Below are 23,551 nucleotides of genomic sequence, written 5' to 3'. Positions count from 1 at the left end.
ACACGAAGGGGTTTTATTTGTTCGTTTGTTTGTTTGCAGAAGGACCCTCTGTTGTCCTATGCCTGTGTTGGCTGCCTGGAAGCCTTGCTTGACTACCTGCATGCCCGGAGCCCAGACATCGGTAGAAACCTTCCCCATTCTTTGATGTTCCCATGGGGGGGCCAGCCCCTGCCACCCTTCTGTCCTAGACTCCCAACCTCTGTTTTTTGATACACACTCATTTTGTTTAATTGTTTTCATAACATGCAAAGGCATTATAATGTCCATTATACAGATGAGGACACTGCAGTCCAGAGAGGTCAAGTAACCTGCCCAACCAAGGTCACAAAGCTATGAAGTGGCACAGCCCTTCCTTCTGCTTCCCACAATAGTGGGATATGTGGTCTCCCTGAGCCAGGCAGCATAGGTGGCTAGAAGCCCAGGGAAGAAAGAAACTTCCAGTGGTCAATTTGTCCCAGGCCCTGCCACTAGCTAAGCAGCCCCTTTTTGAGACAATAAGAGAAAGTCCTCTTCAGCAATGTTCCAAGGCCTACAGAGAAGCAGCAGTAACAACCCAGGGTGACTGGTGTTTCCTATAGCATTCCATGTGGTTTCCCAGCCTTGGAATCGGTTTTTGCTGTTTACCCTCCTGGATGCTGGAGAGAGTTCCTTCCTCAGACCTGAGATCTTGAGGTTCATGACCCTGGTAAGTGCAGAATGGATGGTCCCGTGGTGTGAAGGATGTTATGAGCTGTGTGGTCCTGAAAAGGCCAGGTAGACGGGTAGAAAGCGGAGGGGCTGGGTGGGCCTTCACGGTCTAGGAGGGCTGCTCAGAGAATTCCTCTAAGCGCCCACATCTTCTCACCCCAAAAGACCCAGATACTCTTTCTTTTTTTTTTTTTTTTTAAGATTTTTATTTATTTACTTGACAGCTATATATGGAGAGCAGAAGTATGCAGAGAGGCAGGCAGAGGGAGAGGGAGAAACAGGGTCCCCACTGAGCAGGGAACCCGACATGGGACCTAATCCCAGGACCCCGGGATCACAACCTCAGATGAAGGCAGGCGCACCCCAGATACTCTTTCTAATTCATTTGCACATGAAACATTGGCCAAGGCTTGTCTGCCACATCCAGATCCTGTGCTGGGGACCAAAGATGTCACCGAGCCAAATGTTCTACCTTTTAAGGGTCCCCCAGTCTAGAGAAGAAAATAGAAAAGGAAACTAATAGTTAAAACATGATGTTAATGAATACTGTTTTTCTGAAAATAAATAAATTAATTTATACAAAACAAAACAAAACAAAAAACATGATGTTATGGGGCGGCTGGGTTGGCTCAGTGGGTTAAGCCTCTGCCTTCGGCTCAGGTTATGATCCCAGGGTCCTGGGATTGGGCCCCACATTGGGCTCTCTGCTCAGCAGGGAGCCTGCCTCCCCGTCTCTCTCTCTCTGCCTGCCTCTCTGCCTGCTTGTGATCTCTGTCAAATAAATAAGTAAAATCTTTAAAAAAAAACATGATGTTATTAGTGGCTCAGCAGAAGATATGCTAAGTGCCTGGCACACCATAAGTGCCCACTGAGTAAAGAACAGAGAACACTGAGTAAAGAACAAAGCTGTGAGCCTGTGAATGGTAGTGAAGTGGATTAGTGAATAAGGCAGTGATTGGTGTAGGAACACGGAGACGAGCACAGCTGACCACTGAATAACGTGGGGGTTAGGGGTGCTGACCCCGTTACAGTTAGAAATCTGCATATTCACTTTTGACTCCCCAAAACTTAACTACTAATAGCCCACTGTTGACTGGAAGCCTCACTGATAACATAAACTGTCAGTTAACACATATTTTGTGTGTTATGTGTACTAAATACTGATTTTTACAATAAAGGAAGCTAGTAAAAAAATGTTACTAAGAAAATCATAAAAAGAAAATACTTTTATAATACCGTATTTATTGAAAAAATTTGTGTCTAAGTGGACCTGTGCAGTTCACTCTCATGTTGTTCAAAGGTTGACTATAATTGCTTCTGTCAGAGCCAGGAAGGAGAGATGAATAAGGATGCAGTAAGCACCCAATTAATGCCTCTCCTGTTTTAATGAAATGGAAACATTCAGCAGGAAGGTAACATTTTAGCTGAGGTTTGAAGGATTAATAGGCAAAGAGGAGGAAAAGTGTTCCAGGCAGTGAAGTGAAAATAGCAGGTAAACGAACACGTGGTGGTGTGTTTGGGTAACCATACACAGTCCTTTTGGCCATGCGTGTTTCGTGCAGGTTCAAGGAGTGAGGGGAAGGGTACTGAAGAGGTCAGCAGGGCCAACTCTCTGAGTGTGTCACAGTGTGCCTAGTTTACACCTCTCGTCTATGACACAACCCCACCTCTGCCCACCAACTCTGAGCTTCTGAAGGCAGGGTTCTCTGGGTTTCAGATCTGTGCCCCCAGCCCAGGGCCAGACACAGCAGGGACACAGGAAATATCTGTGAAGAATATGCCAAATCCCCGTGTGTTTGGGGCTTCTCTCCCTGGCCTAGCTTGTGCGGTTCCAGAGCAGCAGTGTCCTCGGTCACGAGGAGGTGGGTCATGTTCTGCAAGCCGCGGCTCTGGCTGACCTCTCTACCCTGTCGAACAACACACGCCAGGCTCTGCATGGCTTCCTCCTGCAGGTGGGTGGGAAGGGGATGCTGTGTAGCCACTGTAAGGCTAGACCCTCCACGCCGTCCTCTGTGCGGAGGATGGTGGTTCTGGCCACAGCAGCTGAGGGGAGGTCAGAGTGCAGAGGGTGGAGGGTTGAGAGGGCCTGTGTGGAGTGGATGCTGAGAAGGACTGTCTTCCCTGCCTTCTTCTCCCCTCAGGTCCAGAGCATGGGTCTCCTGGCTGATCACACCACGGCCCACACCCTGCAGGCCTCCCTAGAGGGCCTTACCCTGAGTAGCTCCTCCACCCAGCCACCCCTGGACATGCTGTATCCTTTCTTGCATCTGGGAGCCTTGGCCTGGGCAAGGTCACTCAGGCTATGGGAGGCTGTGGCATCATGCTTCAGAGGGGTGACACTGTCTACAGCCCTGTCCTTTAAAGCATCTGCTTTAGTGAGAATAATCGTGATAGCAATGACAACGGCTTATTCTTTTTAAGTTCCTACCAAGGGCCACGCACATTACTTGCACCATGTCTAATCCTCACAGAAGCTAGGGTATTAACATAGATGTAACTTAGACCAGAGAGGTTAAATGATGTGCCCAGGATCACACAGTAATAGCATCAGGATCTGACCCCCATTTGTCTGCCTCCAAAGCCACATTACCAAACTCAGGAAGGAGCCAGTCCTTTCCCAAGAGCTTTGGAGAAAGTTGCGCAAATCCAGCAGATTCAGGTGCTTCCCTCAGCCCAGTGGGGGGTGATGCCCCTGAGAAAGCCGGGGGCTGTGGGCAGTAGCTAGAGGCCCCCTGGGCGTGGTTGGGGTGCTCCAGAGACACTTCCGTCTGGGTGTTCAATCTGGTGCTTCATCCCCATTCCCGCTGGCTACCTCCCTGGCTCTCCTTCCCCTGTGCCTGAAACAGTTCCCTGTTGAATAGCAACTAGCTACCCTGGTGTTTGGGTCCCAGCTTTAGAACGCAGCCCAGTCTTCCTAATGGCACCTCTGAGTACTGGAAGTATAGTTCTCCCATGGTTGGCTCCACCTTTCTGCTGTTTTCCTCTCAGGTTTTGCTGCCAGTTGCCTGGGAGGGGTGGCTGTATCCCTGTCCCACATCAGAGACTGACCTTCGTAACTTGAAGGCCCAGAAACAGAGAACTGAGACCTGGTGAAGAGAAAGGATTGTTGGGGAAATGGATGACAACTGTAGCCATTAACTCCATTGTTGAAATGGAGTCAGGAAATAAAATGATACACTCACATGTCTCTGTGGACTCTCTAAAAACGTTTCCGACATGACTTGTCTTGGCTCCCTGGAGCTGGTAACTCTGTCACTCAGACAGTGGACTGCTTCCGTGAGGAATTGATGGCCTCCTCAGGGACTGGGGGCTGAGATTTGTTCTGGTGACATGTAAAGAGCACCAGCCGGCTGCCTCAGTTGTACCCAGAAAAAAACCAGCCAGGCTATCCACGGGGCTGGAAGTGCAGAGAAAGGCCATGTGGATGGTACCCCTGTGATCCAAGTGCTCTAATCCAAGGTACTTTACCTGCCCCCTCACCTCACATGAAGATGGAGAGAGGTGCAATTTCCAGGCAAGGAAGCTGAGCAGGTCAAATCCTGTGCCTCGCTAGCCCAGCCCAGCTGTTCCTGGCTAGAGCAGGTCCCTTGTGTTTTTTCCGTGCGCCCTGCCCAGAGTTAGTATTTGATTACCGCGTGTGCAGTTCTTTTAAGGTCTGCTCTCCACAAATGTGCCTGCTTCTGTTCCCAACTCAGCCCGCCGCGCCTCTGGCTCCTTGTCCGCTTGCCGAGCCCCCTGTCCCCCGTCCCCGACCTGGGTGCCGTAACTGGGCAGCCCACCCAGCTCCTCGGGTTTGGCCGTACAGACCCTGCACAACACTGGTCTGAACTCCGTCCTAATGAACGGATAGGGAGGCCCCCGACGAACTAGGTTTAGAAGCTGGTGGACTGAAGAGGCGAGCAGGGGATGCACCAACTCCGCACTGCAGATGTCTTAAAAAAAACCAAAACAAAACAGTGCTAGTGGACCCACCAAACTGGTTGCGTCAACTACAGTTTAAAAGATACTGTCAGCTTATGAAAAGTTTCGGTCAGGGCCCCGGTCCGCTGACGCGCCCTTTGACTCGGGCCCAGACCCCACGCAGGCTTAACTTCCTCCAATCTGACCGTGACAGGGCGACAGTCGCGCCCCGGTCACAAGGTGGGCGGGACACGACTCGGGTTTGCCGCGCTGGGGTCCGGGCGGGGCGGGGCCGGAAGTGAGGTCAGCGGAGCGGCCGTCGCGGCCTGCGCTCATTGGCGGGGGCGCGCTCGCAGGTTCCTGCGCTGCTGCTGGCGCCTAGTGTGAGCTTCCGCGCCTCTGCTGTTCGCCCCGTGGACCCCGGAGCCGGGCTGCACACCGACGTCCTATCCGCACGCCTCTGACCGCACTGACCTGCCTGGTAGGTGGGGCCGGGGGTCCAGGGAGGGCGGGCTCCTAGTGGGGCTGGGGGGCAGGGGCCAAGGGCCCCCGAACCTGCTGCTGGGGCTAGCGGATGAGATTCTCGGCTCCGGAGTCTTCTCGTCGGAAGGACTCGTTGACTCCTCTGGGAGCCCCAAAGGCTCGGGTCAGCAAGCCGGGTCCGCGAGCCCACTACCGCCATGTCCCCCTCACAGAATGGGTTCAGAGCCTCGTACCCAGCCGGGAAGAGCGCTGGGAACGCACGGGGCGGGGAGCGGGATTGAGAGGCAGGGTCAGTGGGAGTACAGTAGATAAAGCAGGATCCGCCTCCACGCCGTCTGCTTTTTCGGTTTCCCTTTCCCGCTTCTCTCCTGCTGCGGTCGTTACCAGCTGTCTGATTCCCCCTGGCTTTAAGTTCTGCCCTAGCCCGCCCGGGTCGTTCTCTTGAGTCTAGAGCGTGACGTTGGAGGGCAGGTGGTCCTGGGCGAACTTGGATACTCCTTCCCGTCCTGGAAGCTTCAGTTGTCTCATCCTCAGGCACCAGGACGGTTCTCTGAATGACCTCTGCAGGCTCTGTCAATCACTGAGCGTCTTTCCCCTGGAGCAGGTGTCCTGCTAGTACGGTGGCAGCTTTGAGGTAGCCTTTGCTTATCTAGAATCTCATTAGCCTGGGAATAGCTGAGTGTCTTTGGACAATCACCTCACTTTTCTGTGTCTTGGTTTCCACATTGGTAAAATTGGGCAGCTGTCACCTGACCACTGTGTTTCATATTCCACCCTGTCAGCTCCCTTATCCTTTTGTGCTTGTTTTACAGGTTTATTGATTGTCCCTTTACCCTACTGGGGACACAAGGACGATGAATGCAGTGATTTTTGTTTGTCTTAGACACCAGTGTATTCCCAGGTCTCAAACAGTGCCTTGAATGTGGAATTTAAAAATTAATTAGGGGGCGCCTGGGTGGCTCAGTGGGTTAAGCCGCTGCCTTCGGCTCAGGTCATGATCTCAGGGTCCTGGGATCGAGTCCCATATCGGGCTCTCTGCTGAGCAGGGAGCCTGCTTCCCTCTCTCTCTCTCTCTCTGCCTGCCTCTCCATCTGCTTGTGATATCTCTCTGTCAAATAAATAAATAAAATCTTTAAAAAAAAAAAATTAATTAGGGAATAGTGCTTGAGTAGGAACAGGTGTGGCTTGTGGTGCCTGTGGTTCCACAGTGAGTGAGTGGCAGGCAGCCTTATTACCCAAGACTGTGCACCCTCCTTTCCTGCCCCAAATCCCTTCTTCCATTCTTTTTTTTTTTTTTTTAAGAATTTATTTTTAAGTAATCTCTACACCCAGTGTGGGGCTCGAACTTACAACCTCAAGATCAAGAGTTGCATGCCCACTGACAGAGCCAACCAGGTGGCCCCTTTCTGCTCTGATGACAGAAGTCAGAGAGGGAGGGAAACTGAAAGTTTTCACATCTCCCCTGACTGCCTGGGCTTCTGTAACTGGACATCTTCCTGGGGCCCAGGATGGGGTGTATTGAAAGGGAATGATAATGACCAGACCCCCCTTCCCCAGGCACAATGCCTCACCCAGTCCTTTCTCCCTACAGTAGGGAGAAACCTCTGTTTTACAGGTGAAAAAGCTGAGGCTCAGGATGAGCAATTTGCCCCAGGGCCCACAGTCAGAGGCTGAGCCAGGGCTCCAGCCCAGAGCTCTAGACACTGACCCTGTGCCCTAAGCGTTCCTATGTTGCTAATATTATCTGTATATCCCTCCTACCATCCCACAGTGTTCATGGAGTGTCTGGTGGTCACAGGCCCCGGGCTGAGACTAGTGTTCCAGGAGTTCCCAAAGCTGGGTTCCTGGTATCTGGAGGCCATGGCATGTCGGGAAGCTGCTGTTCACCTGCACTCTTTATAGTTGTCTATAAACAGTCTTTCTGGACCCACAACCGCTTGGATTTCAGGGTTGGAGCAGACCCAGTCTATGGGAATGGAAGAAAAGGTGAGGTGTTCTAACCAACACTTGATCGAGTCAGTTCTCTTCTAAACCTCAGTTTCCCTGTATATTGAATGGAAAAGACAAGGCGTACTTGTTCTGAGGATTGTGCGTGTGCTTTATTTTATAAAACCAAGCTCTGGATCTCACCCCTCTCTGGGTTACTTTCCTAGTCCTAGGATCTTGAATATGGATCTTCTTCAGTTCCTGGCCTTCCTCTTTGTCCTGCTGTTGTCTGGGACAGGAGTCACAGGAACTCTGAAGACCTCCCTGGACCCGAGCCTGGAAATCTGTATCCTTTGCCATGGGAGGTGGTGTTAATAAGCTGTTTCTGAAGTTGTCTATAAACAGTTTTTCTGGACCCACAACCGCTTGGATTTCAGGGTTGGAGCAGACCCAGTCTATGGGAATGGAAGAAAAGGTGAGGTGTTCTAACCAACACTTGATCGAGTCCGTTCTCTTCTAAACCTCAGTTTCCCTGTATATTGAATGGAAAAGACAAGGCATACTTGTTCTGAGGATTGTGCGTGTGCTTTGCATCTTATGGGGGAGACTCTAGGTGGAGACTTAGGCCCTGGCATCCTCAGCTACCTTGTCTGGGGCCAGACTCAGAGACACAAAGAAGAGTCAGGACCGGTCAGTCCGTGGCTTTGAGGAACTCACAAACCTCATGCTCTTCTCTTCAGTCAGCAGTTTTATGAACCATGGTTGGGGAAGAGGGTCAGGGAGAAACATGGTGGTGTGGCTTTTGAACTGGGTCTTGAGAGTACAAACTCATGGAGGGGTGGGGGGTGGTGGCATCCCAGGTGAAATGTACAGTGTAAGCAGAGAGGAGGTTCTGGAAATAGTGAATGGTTGCAGCAGGTGGCAGGTTGGCAGGGAGCCAGGTGGCAAGGGTTGGGTTCAGGGTGTCGGATATAGAATCTTACATGAAATGGATGCCTATGCCTCTCAGTTTGTCTCTTCCCTGGTGGTGGGGGACAAGGGGGGTATCTCAGCCGTGGGCATCTCTGGCCCTTGCAGACACTTTCCGGTCGGGAATGGGCCCTCTGGACTGGGACCGCTGGATTGTCCAGGCAGAAGTATGGGTGCCAGCCCTTAACTTCATGCTGCTCAGACAAGAAGATGTTTGAGGTGAAACGGCGAGAACAGTTGTTGGCACTAAAAAACCTGGCGCAGCTAAACGATGTCCACCAGCAGTACAAGATTCTTGACGTCATGCTCAAGGGGCTCTTTAAGGTGCGTGTGGGCGTGGGGCAGCTCGCGGCAGGCTCAGTCTTTCTTTGATCTGGGCACTGAAGGATGGGTAGGAGCTCCCTAAGGGCCTGGTGTTCAGTGAAGGGGGACTGTATGCACAAAAGATTTTAAATAGGGTTTAAATAAATAGGGCCATCTGAGAAGGGCTCTGCCAAGCCACTCAGCCTGGGTGGGGTTCCCTCAGGTGCTGGAGGACTCGCGGACAGTGCTCATTGCTGCAGATGTGCTCCCAGATGGGCCCTTCCCCCAGGACGAGAAACTGAAGGATGGTATGGTCTTCCCAATCTTACTCCCCGCTCCTCCCCACCACCTTGACCTTCCCTAGCTGCTCCTTCCCTCCTATTCTCAACGCTTTTTTTCTCTGGAAGTATCTGCTTAGAACACCTTCCAAGGGGTCCCCTTGGGTATATGGATAATTAAACCATATTTCTCTGGTCATTTCTGGGCTTCAGAGCCAGTTTCTGGATATAGTTCTTTGTACTGTCCTGTGCTGGGGGCAAGCGAAACAGGGAGAAGCCTCTGCCTATGACCCCACCTTAGGGATTCTTGCCTTTTCTACCATCCTGACCCTTGCGGTAGAGAAGGCAAGGGTTGTTCCCGTTTATAGGAGAAAAAAACCTAAATTCTATTGAAGAGAATGGCCAGTGGGGGCAATTCAGAGTGCTCTTTACTGCTGTTTGAAAGCCTCAACCCCCTTAAATCCTTTTTGAGACAGGGTGGGAAGAATAGATAAGTAAAATAATGTCCTGTGTCCCTTCATCCACTCTTCTAAGAATTCTTCTCCTGGGGTAATTCCTCCTCCCCGTGTTAACCGATCATAGTCTAACAATCAAACTTGTTAGATTACACTGTCTGAGAGAGGATGGAAATAGCATTTATATATCAGATGGGGGGCACTCTACAAACACCACCTCGGGTCTCCACTCTAACTCTGAGGAAGGTACTATAGCCCCCGTTTTCCAGATAAAAAGAGAACAAGGGGTTTGCTCTTACAAACCTGTAACCTAAGCTAACTCCTGAGTTCTTTGAGATTTAAGGCTGTTCTGAAACCCAGAGGTTTCTGTTTACCAGACTTGGACCCAACCTGGCATATCTTTGGAGGAGTCTGCTTGTCTCTCTGTGTGTCCTGGCTGATGCTGGGAGACTTGCCTGGGCCTTATCTGCAGGGATGGCTCAAACAGGAACTTCAATGGGGCTGGGAGTGTTCCATTTCATGGTAGCCTAGGTGGGGGGGACCTCCCGCCACGACCACTACGGACACACTGACTTAGTCTGAACTGTTGACCAGAGGAAGGACGTTAGTGGGAAAACTGGTGAAATTCAGATAAGGTCTAATGATTAGTATCAATGTTAATTCCCTTGTTTAGATAGCTGTACAATGGTTACGTAAGATGATGACATTAGGGGAAACCAAGTCAAGGAATTTTGTGATGGAAGTCTAAAGTTATTTTAGTATACATCTCAGGAGGCATTTGGAATAAAATAAAGGGGTGCCTAGGTGGCTTAGATGGTTAAGCATCTGCCTTGGGCCCAGGTCATGACCTCAGGGTGCTGGGATTGAGTCCTGCCTCCGGCTCCCTGCTCAGTGAGTGGGGAGTCTGCTTCTCCTCCCTCTGCCTGTACCCTGAGCTCATTTGCATGCATGCTCTCTCTCTCTCTCACACTCACTCTCAAATAAATAAATAAATAAAAACCTTTTAAAAAAATAAAAATAATATAAAATTGGAAAGATTTTTAAAAAAGAGCAAAAAGCCCCTCCTGTGCTCCCCAGTGATCCTAACAGACCTGCCCTTCACATGCAGTGTAGTTGTGTTAACACTGGGGCCTGGCTCTGGGTATCTGGAGGTCAAGTTGGGGAAGTCAGACCCAGCCATGCCCCACATGACACATGGGTCTTCATGTGCAAAATGGCACCCACCTCTCTGGTCCCTACCACAAATGAGATACAGGGGACAGAGCATGGCCCTTGGAGTCAGACCTGGGTTTGCAGCCCACCTTTGCCACTCACCCACCATCTGAGCTTCAGTTTCCTGTCTGTACAGAGGGAACAGCAGCCACATCTCCCTGGAGGTAGTGTTGAGGGTTCAGTGACCTAGTGGTCACTGGTGGACATAAAGCCTTTAGCAGGTATTGCACATGTGGTCAGCCCCTGCAGAGAGCGGGCACAGTTCCTTTCTCTGATGAGTAGGCTTAGTGGGCTTCGGTTCCCTGAGGGGTGGCTGGGGTGGCCAGGCAGGCAGGAGAAGGACATCTGCCCAGGCCACTCATCAGGATCCTCTCGCCAGCTTTCTCGCAAGTAGTGGAGAACACGGCCTTCTTCGGTGACGTGGTGCTGCGCTTCCCGAGGATTGTGCACCACTACTTTGACCACAATTCCAACTGGAACCTCCTCATCCGCTGGGGCATCAGCTTCTGCAACCAGTCGGGCGTGTTTGACCAGGGCCCCCATGCGCCCATCCTTAGCCTGGTAAGGACTGGCTGCAGCAGAGGAGGTGCGGGGGCCCTCTGCCTGGTGGTGTACCACGAACCTTGCATCTCTGCCTTCAGTGGCGCTCCTTTGTCAGCCCCAGGTTGTGGTTTCTGTGATGAGGCTCAGGGCACCCTGAGATCCCGTCTCAAGGGGTTCTGTGCTGACCTGGGTCTGTTCCACATCTGCCTCAGCCTTGGGCCTGGGTCCCACCGTGGAGGGAGTGGCCGTGGATAAGGAGTCAGGAGAAGGCAGAGGATGACTAACTCTTCCTCATCCACAGATGGCCCAGGAGCTGGGGATCAGCGAGAAAGACTCTGACTTCCAGAACCCATTTAAAGTAGACCGCCCAGAGGTAAGCTGCTGGAACGGATGGCCGTGTCTACTCTGCCTCTGCGGGGTCATGGGCAGCCAGGTCATGTAGGGGCTGGGGCACCTTGAGTGGAGCACGAGGGCTTTCGACTTGGAGCCAGACTTGTTTGGGTCTGGATGCACGTACCATCACTCGTTCCTTGGTACCTTTGGGCAAGCTGCTGCCCCTGTCCTAGCCTCAGGCTCCCTGTCTTTTCATGGGGTACGGACCCCAGCTGTGAGGGGGCAGTCAGAAGCTGTGAACGCACCATCCCTGTGTACACTAGGCATCTAACATCAGGTGGACACTGGGGAGGTCAAGCCCTGTTTCTCTGCCCTTGAGCCTCTGAGTGCTCAGCCTGGCTTCTGTCTCACATTCCTGCGTATGCTTTCATCCTAGGGAGCTGAGGTGGGCTCCGAGGGCTGCAGGCTGCAGGGTAGGGTCACAGATGGGGACACATAGCAGGGAGAGGAAATCAGAGGTGACAGGGCAGGGCAGCAGGGGCAGGAAAGGCTGGAGGACTGGACTTGTTAAATCACAGACTCTCCTCTGGTACAGGGCGGAGTGTCAGGGTCCATGAGGGTCTAGGACTTTAGCGGCTCCTGCTTCATGGATGCTGACGGGTCAGAGACATCAGAGTTCATTGCAGCAAAAGCAATATGTAGACTGTTGGCCTGGTCATGTGGGCTCCCCTTGTTCCCCAAGTCACCCAGGGATGACCCAGGAGCCCAGGCAGATACCGTGCTGCGGTGGGTTTGCATGAAGCTGAAGAGTACTAAGTTTGGGATATTCACGGCCACGGCCTTCAGAATGAATAGAAGCAGACCTGCTCTTTGGGGGAAGTCATCATGTCACCCTTCCAGGTTGTTCTCTGCAAGCCGTCCTGACAGAAGGCCCAGACAGAGTGATCAGGGCTCTGCTTTCTTGGGGAACCCGGTGAGAATATGCAGGGATGCTCAGGGCCTTGGTCGATTGCCTCCCCCATAGTTCACCCCACAGCCCTCTTGGCTTAACTTAAATTTCCGCATGAACATGCGGTTCAGTTCTGATTGATCTCGTAGGTAGAGGCTAGCATCACATATGTTCAGTTTGTCGCGTACGGCCATTGGATTAAAGCTGCCATCAGCAGGACACTAAGCAGCGGGATGAAGCCAGCCTGCTGTGTTGATCTCAAGCCCCCAGCGTCACAGACTCAGCCAGCTATGATAAGTCCTGCGCGGGCCAGTAGGTCTTATCTTAGATAATCAGAATGTGGTCTGAGACGAGTCAGTTACCCATTACCATCCATGCAAGAGTTTAGACTGACCTGCTGATCTTTGATGTTATTGTCAGTAATTACAGGGAGCAGTAGATGGACCCAGAGCAATCCTTGTCCCCAGAAAAGGGACATTCTTTTTTTTCTTTATTTTAGAGTGTGTGCACATGCTTGTGCTAGTGGGTAGGGGGCAGGGTGGGCAGAGGGAGAGAGAGAATCTTTTTTTTTTTTTTTTAAGATTTTATTTATTTTTTTTTTTGACAGACAGAGATTACAAGTAGGCAGAGAGGCAGCCAGAGAGAGAGGGGGAAGCAGGCTCTCCGCTGAGCAGAGAGACCTATGCAGGGCTCGATCCCAGGACCCTGAGATCATGACTTGAGCTGAGGGCAGGAGCTTAACCCACTGAGCCACCCAGGCGCCCCGAGAGAGAGAGAGAAAATCTTGAGGAGGCTCCACACCCAGCATGGAGCCTGACATGGGGCTTTGGGCTCCATCTCACACCCTTGAGATCATGTCCTGAGCCGAAATCGAGAGTTGGTTCCTTAACCAACTGAGCCACCCAAGTGCCCCAGTAAAGAGACATTTCATGGTCCACTGTCTCCCACACGTTACTACTTGATTTGAGTCACCATTATATTATTGGCCTGAGCCCTGAGGGCAACGTCCCTATGGAGCTGCAGCCTCAGTTGCCCTATTGGCATAATGGAAGGTCACTCAGGCGTCAGGAGAAGCAGATGCATGTGTATCTGTCAGATTCAAACAGGCTGTGCTGCTGAGTATGTCTGCACAGGGTCCCTTTGGGAGTTGCCTTTGATGGCATCAGGCAGGCGCATTAGAGTAGTTCACTACTGACCATGTCCCTGTGAGTTTTCCTGTCACAGGGTTGAGAGTGAGACACCCAACAGCTGATTAGATTGTCAGCTGCAGCTGCCCCTCAGCTTGGGCAGACCCTAGGGTTGTTTGCCAGGTGGTGGTGCTGGATCTAAGAGACCAAGAGGAGTAATTGTTCCCTCCCCAGATGCTAATCTTAATTGCTGCCACAAGGTCAGGATGTCACTTCCTAGGACCTGTAATTTCACTTTTTCTCCAGTCATCTGCTACTCTCACCTGGACCTTTGTTTTATTCAGAAGGGTCAGCTATGAATGGGACAAGGGCATTTTTACAAAACAATCAGAAACACATTGTATCTTCCATTTTGGGCCACATGGGCCACCGTAGAGGTACTTGGAGGGAGCATACTCAACCGAATGGTCGTTATCCTAATGATCTCAGGACCTGCTATCCCAACCAGCTCCTCTAGGTAGTAAAGCCAGAACTATGGAGCCCCCTGCCCTGTGCCCGTCCACAGCGGCAGGTTTGCTGCCGCTTCCGGCACAATCCAGTACAACTGGGCAGCGGAGTCTTGCTCAGTGTTTTGATTCTGGTTGGTCTCATCAGAGAGTGGGCCTTAGGATGGACAACTGACCAACTGAGCTGGACTGTTAAACCGTCCACCACAGTTTGTTTCCATGGTTTGTGGTCCCAGAGAGGAATGGTTGATCTGCCCGTCTGTTGTCTTCTAAGTGGCAGGCCAGATGACTAGGACGCTAATGACAGTCGGTAGAAATACACTGTGCGTGGTGTTCAGAGTGCCATCTAAGCGAGGGTGGTGGCTTCACGTTTGGATCAATATCTGACTGGCCCTGATGGCATTTAGTCTTCCAGCATTGTCACTGGGACTGGATGGCCAGTAGACACCAGTGCCTGGGGTTCCCGAAAGCATCCCCAAGTTTGATGGGGACTGAGTGTGTGGTTGTGCTTGTGGCTGTAATTTATTACAGCAAAAGGATACAGCACAAAATCGGGAGAGGGAGAAGACTCATAGGGTGAAGTTTGAGGGAAACCAGGTGCCGACCTGCATGAGCCCTCTCCCAGTGGAGTTCCCCAGGAGCATACGTGTGACACGTGAGAAATTGCCTGTCAGGGAGGCTCATTAAAGACTCAGCTCAGGGTGCCTGGGGGTGGTTCAGTCGGTTAAGCATCTGTGTTTGGCTCAGGTCATGATTCCAAGGTCCTGGGATTGAGCCCGGTGTTGGGCTCCTTGCTCAGCAGGGAGCAAGGAGCTTCTCCCTCTCCCTCTGCTGCTCCCCCTGCTTGTGCTCTCTCTCTTTCAAATAAATAAATAAAGTCTTTAAAGAAAAAATAAAAAAGACTCCGTGCCCAGAGTTTTTATTGGGAGCTGGTCCCTTAAGCACCCTCTGCCCAGTACATTCCAGAACTCCCAGGAGGAAAGCAGGTGTCAGCATAAACCACATTGTTTACAAAGTAGGCTCAGTGCGCCACTCATTAATTAGGGCAGTGGGAGCCTCCCCCACCAAATCCAGGTTTCCAAACACTAGCCAAGATCCCAGCTTAGAAGCAGTCCTTTTGAAGACTAGCAGTGAGGCCGGCTATGTTAACTCTTCTGGACGGCACCATTAGCTCTTAATTTAGGTGAACGATCAGTGGACCCAGCATGAGTATTTAGGGGAACCTTTGAGTCGAGGGCCCCCTTGAACTAGTGGCTTTGCTTCAGGCAGCAGAATGGGGGATGGGGGTTTCCCTACCAGGGTTGCTGCTATCACCCTGTCACGTAACGTCCCTCGAGCTTGCCTGCTTCCGTGGCCACCCTGATAAATGGCCGGTGTAAGAACAGTCAGGGCATACCCAGCAAGAATATGCAGGGACACTCAAGGTCATGGCAGATTGCCTTTCCCAGGGAGGGGCACCCACAGAGAAGCCTTATAGCTGTGACACTAGCTCTCCTTGCCCCGTAGGTCATGAATGCCTCTGGCACAGGAGGAAGGGGAGACCATGAACCAGAGGGAACGGGTTCTAGGGTAGATGTCCTAGTGTGCTCTGCTTGGAAATAAGCATAGCAGCAACATCTGTGCCTTACTTGTCATTGGCTGGGGACGGTCTCAAGCTTTGACTCACTGTTTGGCCTCCAGTGTGGACCTGTCCCAGCAGCAGCAGTTCCCCGCATGCACTTGCCATGCCAGGGAGTACTGTGGGAATCCTCGCCTGCTGCTCACATACCTGTCACTGAACAACCCCGCTGCCCCTGTCCAGACAGGGCTGGCCCTCTCCCTGCTCTTCCTGTGCTTATGGTCTGTTGGGGAAGGCAGCAGGGAAACCGTCCTGATCTTGCGTGATCACCACACTAGGGGAGGAGGGAGGCATGGTGAGCTGTGGAACCGCTAACAGGGAACCTGACCCTGCTGCAGCAGGTGGGCGGTGGAGATAAATAAGACTCTGGGATAAATAAGACTTGAGGGGTGGACCAGCCTGGGAGGACCTTCCAGGCAGAGGGACTAGTTAGTTGCACCGAGGCTCAGAGGCCTAGCACATGCATTTATCATTCCGTGAGCATCTCCTAAATCCCAGCCACTAAAGAAGCCACCGACTAGCCCTGCTCTCCTGGGACAGAGTCAATAAAGAACATATAATATAGTAGGTGGTGAAAAAAAAGCAGGGGAATATGGGTAAGGATTCAGGGATAAGGTCCGTGGAGATATAATTGCTACTTCATGTGACTCAGGCACAGAAGGTCTTACTGAAAAGACCCGAACAAGGCGAGGGAGCCAGCCGTGTGTCTGAGGGAAGAACATTCCAAGCTGAAAGAGCAGCAAGTGCAAAGGTCCTGAGTTAGAAGCATATTTGGGGGAGGGGAGGATGTGAGAAGATAAGGTCAGAGTAGGCCAGATCACAAGACCCTTTGCGGTGGCGGGGGTTCTTCTCCGGGGTTTTGGCATTTCCTCTGAGACACATGGAGAGTGGGGTAATGGGCTCTGACTAACTCCCTTTAAGGGATCAGCCTGGCTGTTGTGTGGGGAGTAGTTTAGGGGACCAGGGTGGGAATAGGGACACTCATGAGGCTAGTGTGCTTGTGCATGTGGGAGTTAACAGTGGCTTAAACCAGGGTGACAACAGTGAGGGTGGCGAGATTCTGGTTGTTTAGAAGACAGAGCCAATAAGATTTGCTAAGGAAGCAGATGTGGCATGAGAGACTCATTAAGAAGGACTAGAAGACTGGGGCGCCTGGGTGGCTCAGTGGGTTAAAGCCTCTGCCTTTGGCCTAGGTCATGATCCCAGGGTCCTGGGATCAAGCCCTGCATCAGGCTCTCTGTTTAGTGGGGAGCCTGCTTCCTCCTCTCTCTGCCTGCCTCTCTGCCTACTTGTGATCTCTGTCTGTCAAGTAAATAAATAAAAATCTTAAAAAAAAGAAGAAGAAGAAGAAAAAGGACTAGAAGACTTTCAGCCTGCACACATTGGAAGAAGGGGGTGCTGTTTTCTAAAATGGGCAGACTGTGGTGGGACCGGGTTGAGGCCTGGATTGTAGATCAGATCTTTGTTTCTGGACCTGGTGAGCATCTGAATGAAGATGTCAAGGAGGCGGTTGGAAATTCGACTCTAGATTGGGGGTTGAAGCTCGGGCTACAAATGCGAGTCATGCTGTGAAGGAAGGTACAGAGAGCCACGGCACAAGTCCTGTCCCATCACCCCAGGGCAGATAAAGCAGTGACCGGAGGGCTGAGGTCTGGGATGTGCCTGCAGGTAGAGGTGGGAGCACGGGGAGAAGCCAGCAAAGAAGTCCCAGAATGACAGCGTGAGAGTAGAAACCGGGAGAGAATCGTTTCCTGGAGACCCTGTGAGGAGAGCGTAGCAAAGAGGGAGTGAGCAGCTTGTAGAAGCTGCTGGAAGGCTGAGAAGCATGAGGCCTAAGAACCGGCCCCTGCATTTAGGATCATGGCCAGTGGCCATCAGAGATCCTAATACAAGCTGTTTTGGTGGAGTGGTCGGGACAAAGATCAGATTCGAGAGAGTGAGAGGCAAGGAGGTGGGCACAGCAAGTGTCGACTACCTTCGAGGAGCTTTCTTTTCAAGGGGCACAGACCAGTGGGAGAGTAGCTGCAGGGGGTGTGGATTCCGGGGGAAGTTTTCATCTGGTGGGAGAGACCAGGCGTGTTGATGGGGACAGCATGTCAGCCGGGAAGAGCTGGTGGTGCAGGGCCAGGAGCATGTCAGCCGGGGGAGAGGATCTGGCACCCAGGGGAAGGGTCGGCCTTGCCTCCAAGAGCAGCGTGGGCACAGAAGCAGCTGGGTTGGTGTGGAGGTGGGAGCTTGCGGACGTTGTCTGGTCAGTGCCTCTATCCTCTGGCGATGGGGTTAGCAATAGGAGAGATGGAGAGAAGTAGGTGAGTTTGAGACAAACTTAGGAGGTACCATGAGCTGGGCCTTGGCCAAGGACTCTGTGCAGAAGGGGAGAGGTGGGGGTGCGGAACCCTGCTGTTGGCGAGGACAGGGACACTTTAAGAGGATTGGGTTTTGGGGAGATGGAGTCATGGTAAGTCTGGGGCACATCGGGGACATCCTAGCGGCCTTTAGATATGGAGATGCTAGTTTGAGCGGTAACTGACACACCTAACAGAAGCCAGGGCTTCAGATGAGCGGGTCTGCGGAGAGCAGAGTCCCTCCACTGAGGTCCTCCTCCCACCCTGGCTCGCCCTGGCTTCCTCTCTCCTTGCCAGGACCACCATCCATGCACCCCGGAAGCCGTGAGCCTGGGCACTACCATCTTTTCCACCCCCTTTCCAGCTCTGCCAGTGTGATGTCTGGCGCGCTGCTTCCTGTGGCTGTACTCCCATTGCCTGGGCTTCTCTGCAGCTTGTTCCCCAGCAGTGGGACGTCTGTGGTCTCCTGCTCTCGCTGGCTGCCTTCCCCCTTCAGGGGTGTGGCGGGGGAGGAGGAGCCCCATGTAGGTTCACACCTCAGCACCTGCCCCTCTGCCTGGAATGTCCTTTTCTTCGCTCACCCTGTCTGCTTGGGGAGCTCCTGGTTATGTTTTGAGACCCTCTGAACAGCTTTCCCCAGGCTCATTGAACTGTCTCCTTGTCTGCGGGCTCCCCGAGGGCAGAGCGTGTGTCTAGGCCATCTTCCTGCTGCCACAAGCCCATGGCAGCCTGGCTCAGCGCAGACTCTTCGCTGCTGGTAGACTAAACCAGACTGCTCTGTTCTCTCAGTTCATTTCCAGCACCGACCCTTTCCAGAAGGCCCTGAGGGAGGAGGAGAAACGCAGGAAGAAAGAGGAGAAGCGGAAAGAGATCCGAAAGGGCCCGCGGATCTCAAGATCCCAGTCGGAGTTATAGCCGGGAGCAGCTCAGGGCTCAGGAGGAGACCAGTCTGGAGGAAGAGACAGAGGCATCAACTGGTGGTGAGAGCTGGCCCGTGTGAACGGGGAGGGGGCGTTTGCTCAGCCCCCATGGAGCCGGCTCTGCGCCCTAACAGAAGTGACTGGGCCACACAGGGCTGGGTTTCCTTCCAGGGGCCTCCCTGGAGAGGGTGCCAGCGGGGTCTTCAGAGGATGCCATGCTGCAGATCAAAGCATCTCCAGATGCCGGGGAGGCTGGAAGGATCCCGGGCTGGACTCTCCCTTTGGGTCAGGACCACTGGCCAGCTGGCTGCTGCCCTTCATGAGAAGGCAGTGGCTTCGGGCTCTGAGCCACTTGTAGAAGTGCTGTGCCTGCTGCCGGTCCCACCGTGGCACTGAGCTGCCGGGCACAGGTCCCAGCCCTCTGCAAAGACAAAGTAAAAGCCAGCAAATCCTCTGGGCTAATGGAGGCTGGTTTGGGCCCCAGGGAGCTGGGAAACCTTTCATGGGGCAGGGACCTGGCAAACAAGCAGGGGCTTGGTTTAGGTCTCCTCTACTCTTCAAAGCACTGTCCTTCATGAAGAAGCGTCCCGGGGTTTAGCCAGGGACTTTAGAGCAACATGATCTCTGTCATCAGATACTGGCGACAGTCCATGAACAGGTGCAGGGTAGAATCAATGTGTTGGCTCTGACAACCCTAGGAGGCCCTTGGGCTATGGGTAGGGGATGTCTGGGCGACAGGCTGTAGCTCTGCAGGACGCTGTGCTTTGTCATGGCTGGGCTGCCCCAGGCTGGATTGGTCAGAGGGCTCCCCATGGCAGAGACCAGGGGACACAGAGCAGGGAATTAGGCCCTGAATGGGCAGCTGCCCTTTAATCATGTCCCTCCCAGGCAGAGGAAGGAGAGGCTCTGGTGGGGATTCCAATTCAGTCTCTCTGACTTGCCAAGCTAGGTCGGCGTCTTAAAAGGGGAGAGACACATGACCATCCCAGAACCCTCCAGCACTGACAGAGTCCAAGAGAGACAGGAGTTTGTCTCAGCCCCTCATACTTGCTAAGTGACCCTGGCGCAGCCCTTCTCTGCGCTGTGGCTTCATTAGCAAAACGGATTTGACAATGTCTGAACCCTCTGATCTGCCCTAAACTGCTTCTCTGAGGCCGCGGCCCAGCTCCTCAGGGACAGATGTTTTCTAATGGTTTTTCTATCATCCTTTAGGTTTGCTGAGCATCTCTGTAGGCACAACAAAAGAGAGGGGCCCCATCTTAACCCCTCTTCACCTCTGTCCCATCTGGCGCCCCTATCCTTCTAGGCTCTCCATCTTGGATAATTCCTTTGTCTCCATCCTCAGATGGGCCCAAGTTTTCCCATCTGACACCTTCAAAGAAAGAAACGGAACAACTCTGCTCTACCTTTCTCTTTCTCTTTGATGCCACTAGTAACTGTGGTTACTAGTTCCGGAAACTCTGCCTCAAGTCTTAACTGCAGGCAGAGCCTTCCCACTTCATTGTCAAGAGGTGTAAAGGCCCCAGGGCACTTGTCCTTCTTCCTTGCACCAGGGTTGGGTCCTGTGGGCAATGTGCCATCAACCAGATGCACCAGCCTGCGTGGCAGTTGTGCTGATGGAGGTGGAGGCCACTGTGACCAGAGGGAGCAGTAGGGCAGGGGGTGGGTTGGTTCTAGTAACCAGACTAGACTAATGCCAGGGGTGTCCAGTGGTGGCAACAATGACATCTTTAGTGGTGTTTTCAGCGTGTTCTTGGATATTGTTCCTGTTTGCTGAGCTTCCAGGTCCAATCTGAGGCACCCCTGGAGGGTCTGGGAGCCCCCTGTATCCTCAGAGGCAGGGTTTTTCAACAGTGGCACAATTTACATTTCGGGCCAGATAATTCTTTGTTGTGTATATGAGAATGGGTGTTCTGTGTGTTGAAGGATACTGGTAGCATTCTTAGCTTCTGCCTACCAGATGCTAGTAGCAGTCTCCAGACATTACTAGATGACCCCACGGGCAAAATCTCCCTGGTCCACAGCCCTTGTCCCTCCTTATCCCAGCCCCACATCTTCCTCCTGCTGTCCTGTCACTGCTCCTAGAGAGATGTTGTTGGAACCTCTTTGAGATGATCCTTCCAGGCTTCTGGGCTGCCATGCTGTCCTGGTTCTCTGTCCTAAGTCTGAGTCTGCTCTGTCTCTTCCTGATTCTTCCTCTTTCCTCACCTGCCCCTTAAGTGAAGGTTTTTTGTTTTTTGTTTTTAAGATTTTATTTATTTGTGAGAGAGCATAAGAGCATGAGCAGAGGGAGGGACAGAGCAGAAGCAGACTTCCCACCGATCAGGGACTTTGATGCAGGGACTCCATCCCAGGACCCCAAGATCATGACCTGAGCCAAAGGCAGACGCTAAACTGACTGAGCCATCTAGGTACCCCCAAAGCATTTTTTTTTAAAGCTTAGTCTCTCCTCTCTGCTCTTTTCTTTTTGGGAGCTGCCTCTTCTGAGACCCCAAAGCTGATGGTACTTGCCCTCTTGCCACTGATAACACTCTGTCCTCATGTTTCAGCTTATCCAAAAGCAAACTTGTTTTCCATCCCCAAGCCTAATCTCTCTGTCAAACTGTGGGGTACACATTCTTGCCTAATCCTGGACGAAGTGACAACTACATCCTGAAAGATTGGGGGAGGAGGGAGAAAGTGACAGGCACACTGAGCAGAGGCCTAAAAAGGGAGGCATCGAAGGTAGTGAATGAGAAAGCATATTCAAAGTTCACTTCTCTGCCCTGTAGTGATTTCCCCATCTGTGGTAGATCTCTGGATGTATGGTTGCCCAGTCCGTCCCTTTCCAGGTGAAGAACCCAGGTCCTGAGGAGTGACTTGTCTAAGGCTGCTCCATCCCTGAGAGTCAGACTCTGTTCTCCCACCCAGGGCACGGTGCCAACTGAAGAATGCCAGTGTTTTGCTAAAGATGGGTGTGGTGTAGTCAGCTTTCTTCTGCAGTTTCTATAATTTTTTTTAAAAAGGTTTTAAAATTTATTTATTTGACAGACAGAGATCCCAGGTAGGCAGAGAGGCAGGCAGAGAGAGAGATGGGAAGCAGGCTCCCTGGTGAGCAGAGAGCCCGACGCGGGACTGGATCCCAGGACCCTGGGATCACAACCTGAGCCAAAGGCAGAGGCTTTAACCCACTGAGCCACCCAGGTGCCCCTCTTCTGTAGTTTCTACTGAGCCTTCATTTGTTTCTCCTCCGGCCATTTTATTAGCACTGCAGCCCCTGGGCAGGTTCAGAGAGGAGCTGTGGGGACAACGTGGAGTGACAGGTGCTGTGCCCACTCACCTGACCCCCTGCTGCTCAGTCAGCCCTCTGCAGTGGCTTATTGAAGCTCTGGGTTGGGAGAGCACCGGACCGAAGTGAGTTACAGTAGGCGGGCAGACAGTCACCTCTCAGTGTGTTGGGGCCCTGTGAGAGGACTTGTCGAAGGTGGCACTGCCCAAGTCAGTGCTTGATCCCAAGCAGAGTAGCAGGGTCTGGTTTTCCATTTCAGGGTAAGACTAATTTGTATAGTCTGCATGTAAACAGTGAAGAAACATTGTCCTTTTTCCCCAAAAAATAAGTCACTGTTCTTTCTTATGTTAGACATGTTCATTATAAGAAGTAATTTAAACAGTACTGAAATACCAAGAAGAAATAAAATTCAGCCTAAATCCAACCACTCAGTAATCATGACGGACTCTCGGCTGTTGGGCCTCTAGCCCTTTAGCCCTTAATGTGAATACAGAGATCGCTGTTTTTTCAGTTACCATGACTCTCGCGTATGGGCACGTTCTGTATATGTTAGGCCTTATGCCAAGTGCTCACTGGCCGCAGCAGCTCCTCCTGCCTCAGGGCCTTTGTCCATATCATCTGTTGCCCTGGCTACACCACATGTGATTCTTAAGAATTTTAGATTAAAAAAAAAAAAGAATTTTAGATTTTATCTTAAATGTCTGAATCCTTGTTAGTTGCCTCACACCCAGTACTTTCCCTTGATTACTTGTACTGTTGTCTGCTTTTCACATTTGTTTAAGGTCTGTTCTCATCACTACTGGAAGCTCCCTGAGGGCAGGAATTGCCTCTTTTTTGCCTGTCAGAAATGTTCAATAAATACTATGAAACGAATGTGCAAATGATTTCATTTAATCTTCCAAACTGAGAGGGCCCTATTTTCCCCGCATTTTAGAGATTTCAAAACTGAGGCTTAGAGCAGTTAAGTAGGCAGCCCAAGGTCACACTGCGTAGGTGGGTCCGTGTGTTTGCCCCCCAGGGTCTATGTGCTCACCTCTTGACCCAGAGCAACAGCAATCTCTTAAGAAACCTACTTTTCCTTTTTAACAGTATACTGTGAGAGTTGTCCATAGGGAGACATTTACGTGCCCAATCTTGGCTGATGCCATGGTATCCCGCTGTGTGGATGTACTGTGTTCATCCTCCGTTATGAGGCTTCCCAGCTCGCCCCAGTTACGGGGAGGACTCTGTGATGACCGTCTTTGAACTTAATATTTGCGCACTTGTTTGAGCGCTCATACTTTTATTCCGTAGGGTGCACTCCTGTTAGTCTGCACATGTGTTTACGTCGCGACCAGCTGCAAGATGGGGCAAGGAGGTGCTTGAAGGAGCGGGAATCTGCGGGCGGCGGGCTGCGCGTCAGAGTCTCTGCGGCACCGTGAAAACGCTCCTGTCCGGGTCACACCCCGGGGAGCCTGTGGTCCCGGGCGCTAGCACTGCTGCTGAACGTCTGCAGGCGTTTCTGAGCTCCCCCCGCGAGGGCCGCCGGAGTTGGCGCGTGGCTGCGACAGGTGCAAAGGCGCGGAGGTTGTAGAACGCAGTCCGCGGCCCGCGCCCAGCCTCCATTTCTGCCTTAGTAAGGGGCTTGCGGGGAACGCGACTTGAATGATCCAGACCCCTCCGGGCCGCAGTGTTGGTGAGCCAGGTTTGATTCTACCCGCTCTCCCAGGCGGACTGGGCGGGGGAGCAG

The 23,551-nt window shown here is 52.2% G+C and overlaps 2 protein-coding genes across 2 annotated transcripts in view; both read left to right on the top strand.

The window, feature by feature from the left end:
- MEI1 (meiotic double-stranded break formation protein 1) overlaps positions 1 to 3,857 on the top strand; it is a 79,583-nt gene extending 75,726 nt beyond the window's left edge. Inside the window, exons 27-31 of the mRNA XM_059404581.1 lie at positions 40 to 121; positions 579 to 685; positions 2,508 to 2,639; positions 2,829 to 2,938; positions 3,689 to 3,857. Coding sequence (XP_059260564.1) covers positions 40 to 121; positions 579 to 685; positions 2,508 to 2,639; positions 2,829 to 2,938; positions 3,689 to 3,734 — 477 coding nt within the window. The 3' untranslated portion in view covers positions 3,735 to 3,857. The remainder of the gene's footprint in view (positions 1 to 39; positions 122 to 578; positions 686 to 2,507; positions 2,640 to 2,828; positions 2,939 to 3,688) is intronic.
- A 1,029-nt stretch (positions 3,858 to 4,886) lies between these two features.
- On the top strand, positions 4,887 to 22,695 carry CCDC134 (coiled-coil domain containing 134). The gene is made up of 7 exons (XM_059401901.1): positions 4,887 to 5,068; positions 7,224 to 7,342; positions 8,168 to 8,289; positions 8,492 to 8,576; positions 10,593 to 10,774; positions 11,058 to 11,129; positions 18,424 to 22,695. Exons 2-7 carry the CDS (start codon positions 7,240 to 7,242, stop codon positions 18,547 to 18,549), a joined length of 690 nt encoding a protein of 229 aa, XP_059257884.1. The 5' UTR covers positions 4,887 to 5,068; positions 7,224 to 7,239; the 3' UTR covers positions 18,550 to 22,695.
- Positions 22,696 to 23,551: the final 856 nt, after the last annotated feature.

The sequence above is a fragment of the Mustela nigripes genome, chromosome 6 (assembly GCF_022355385.1).
Source record: "Mustela nigripes isolate SB6536 chromosome 6, MUSNIG.SB6536, whole genome shotgun sequence".
Lineage (NCBI taxonomy): Eukaryota > Metazoa > Chordata > Mammalia > Carnivora > Mustelidae > Mustela > Mustela nigripes.
Note: the sequence above shows the minus strand (reverse complement) of the source record. Positions and strands in the feature narration are given on the sequence as shown.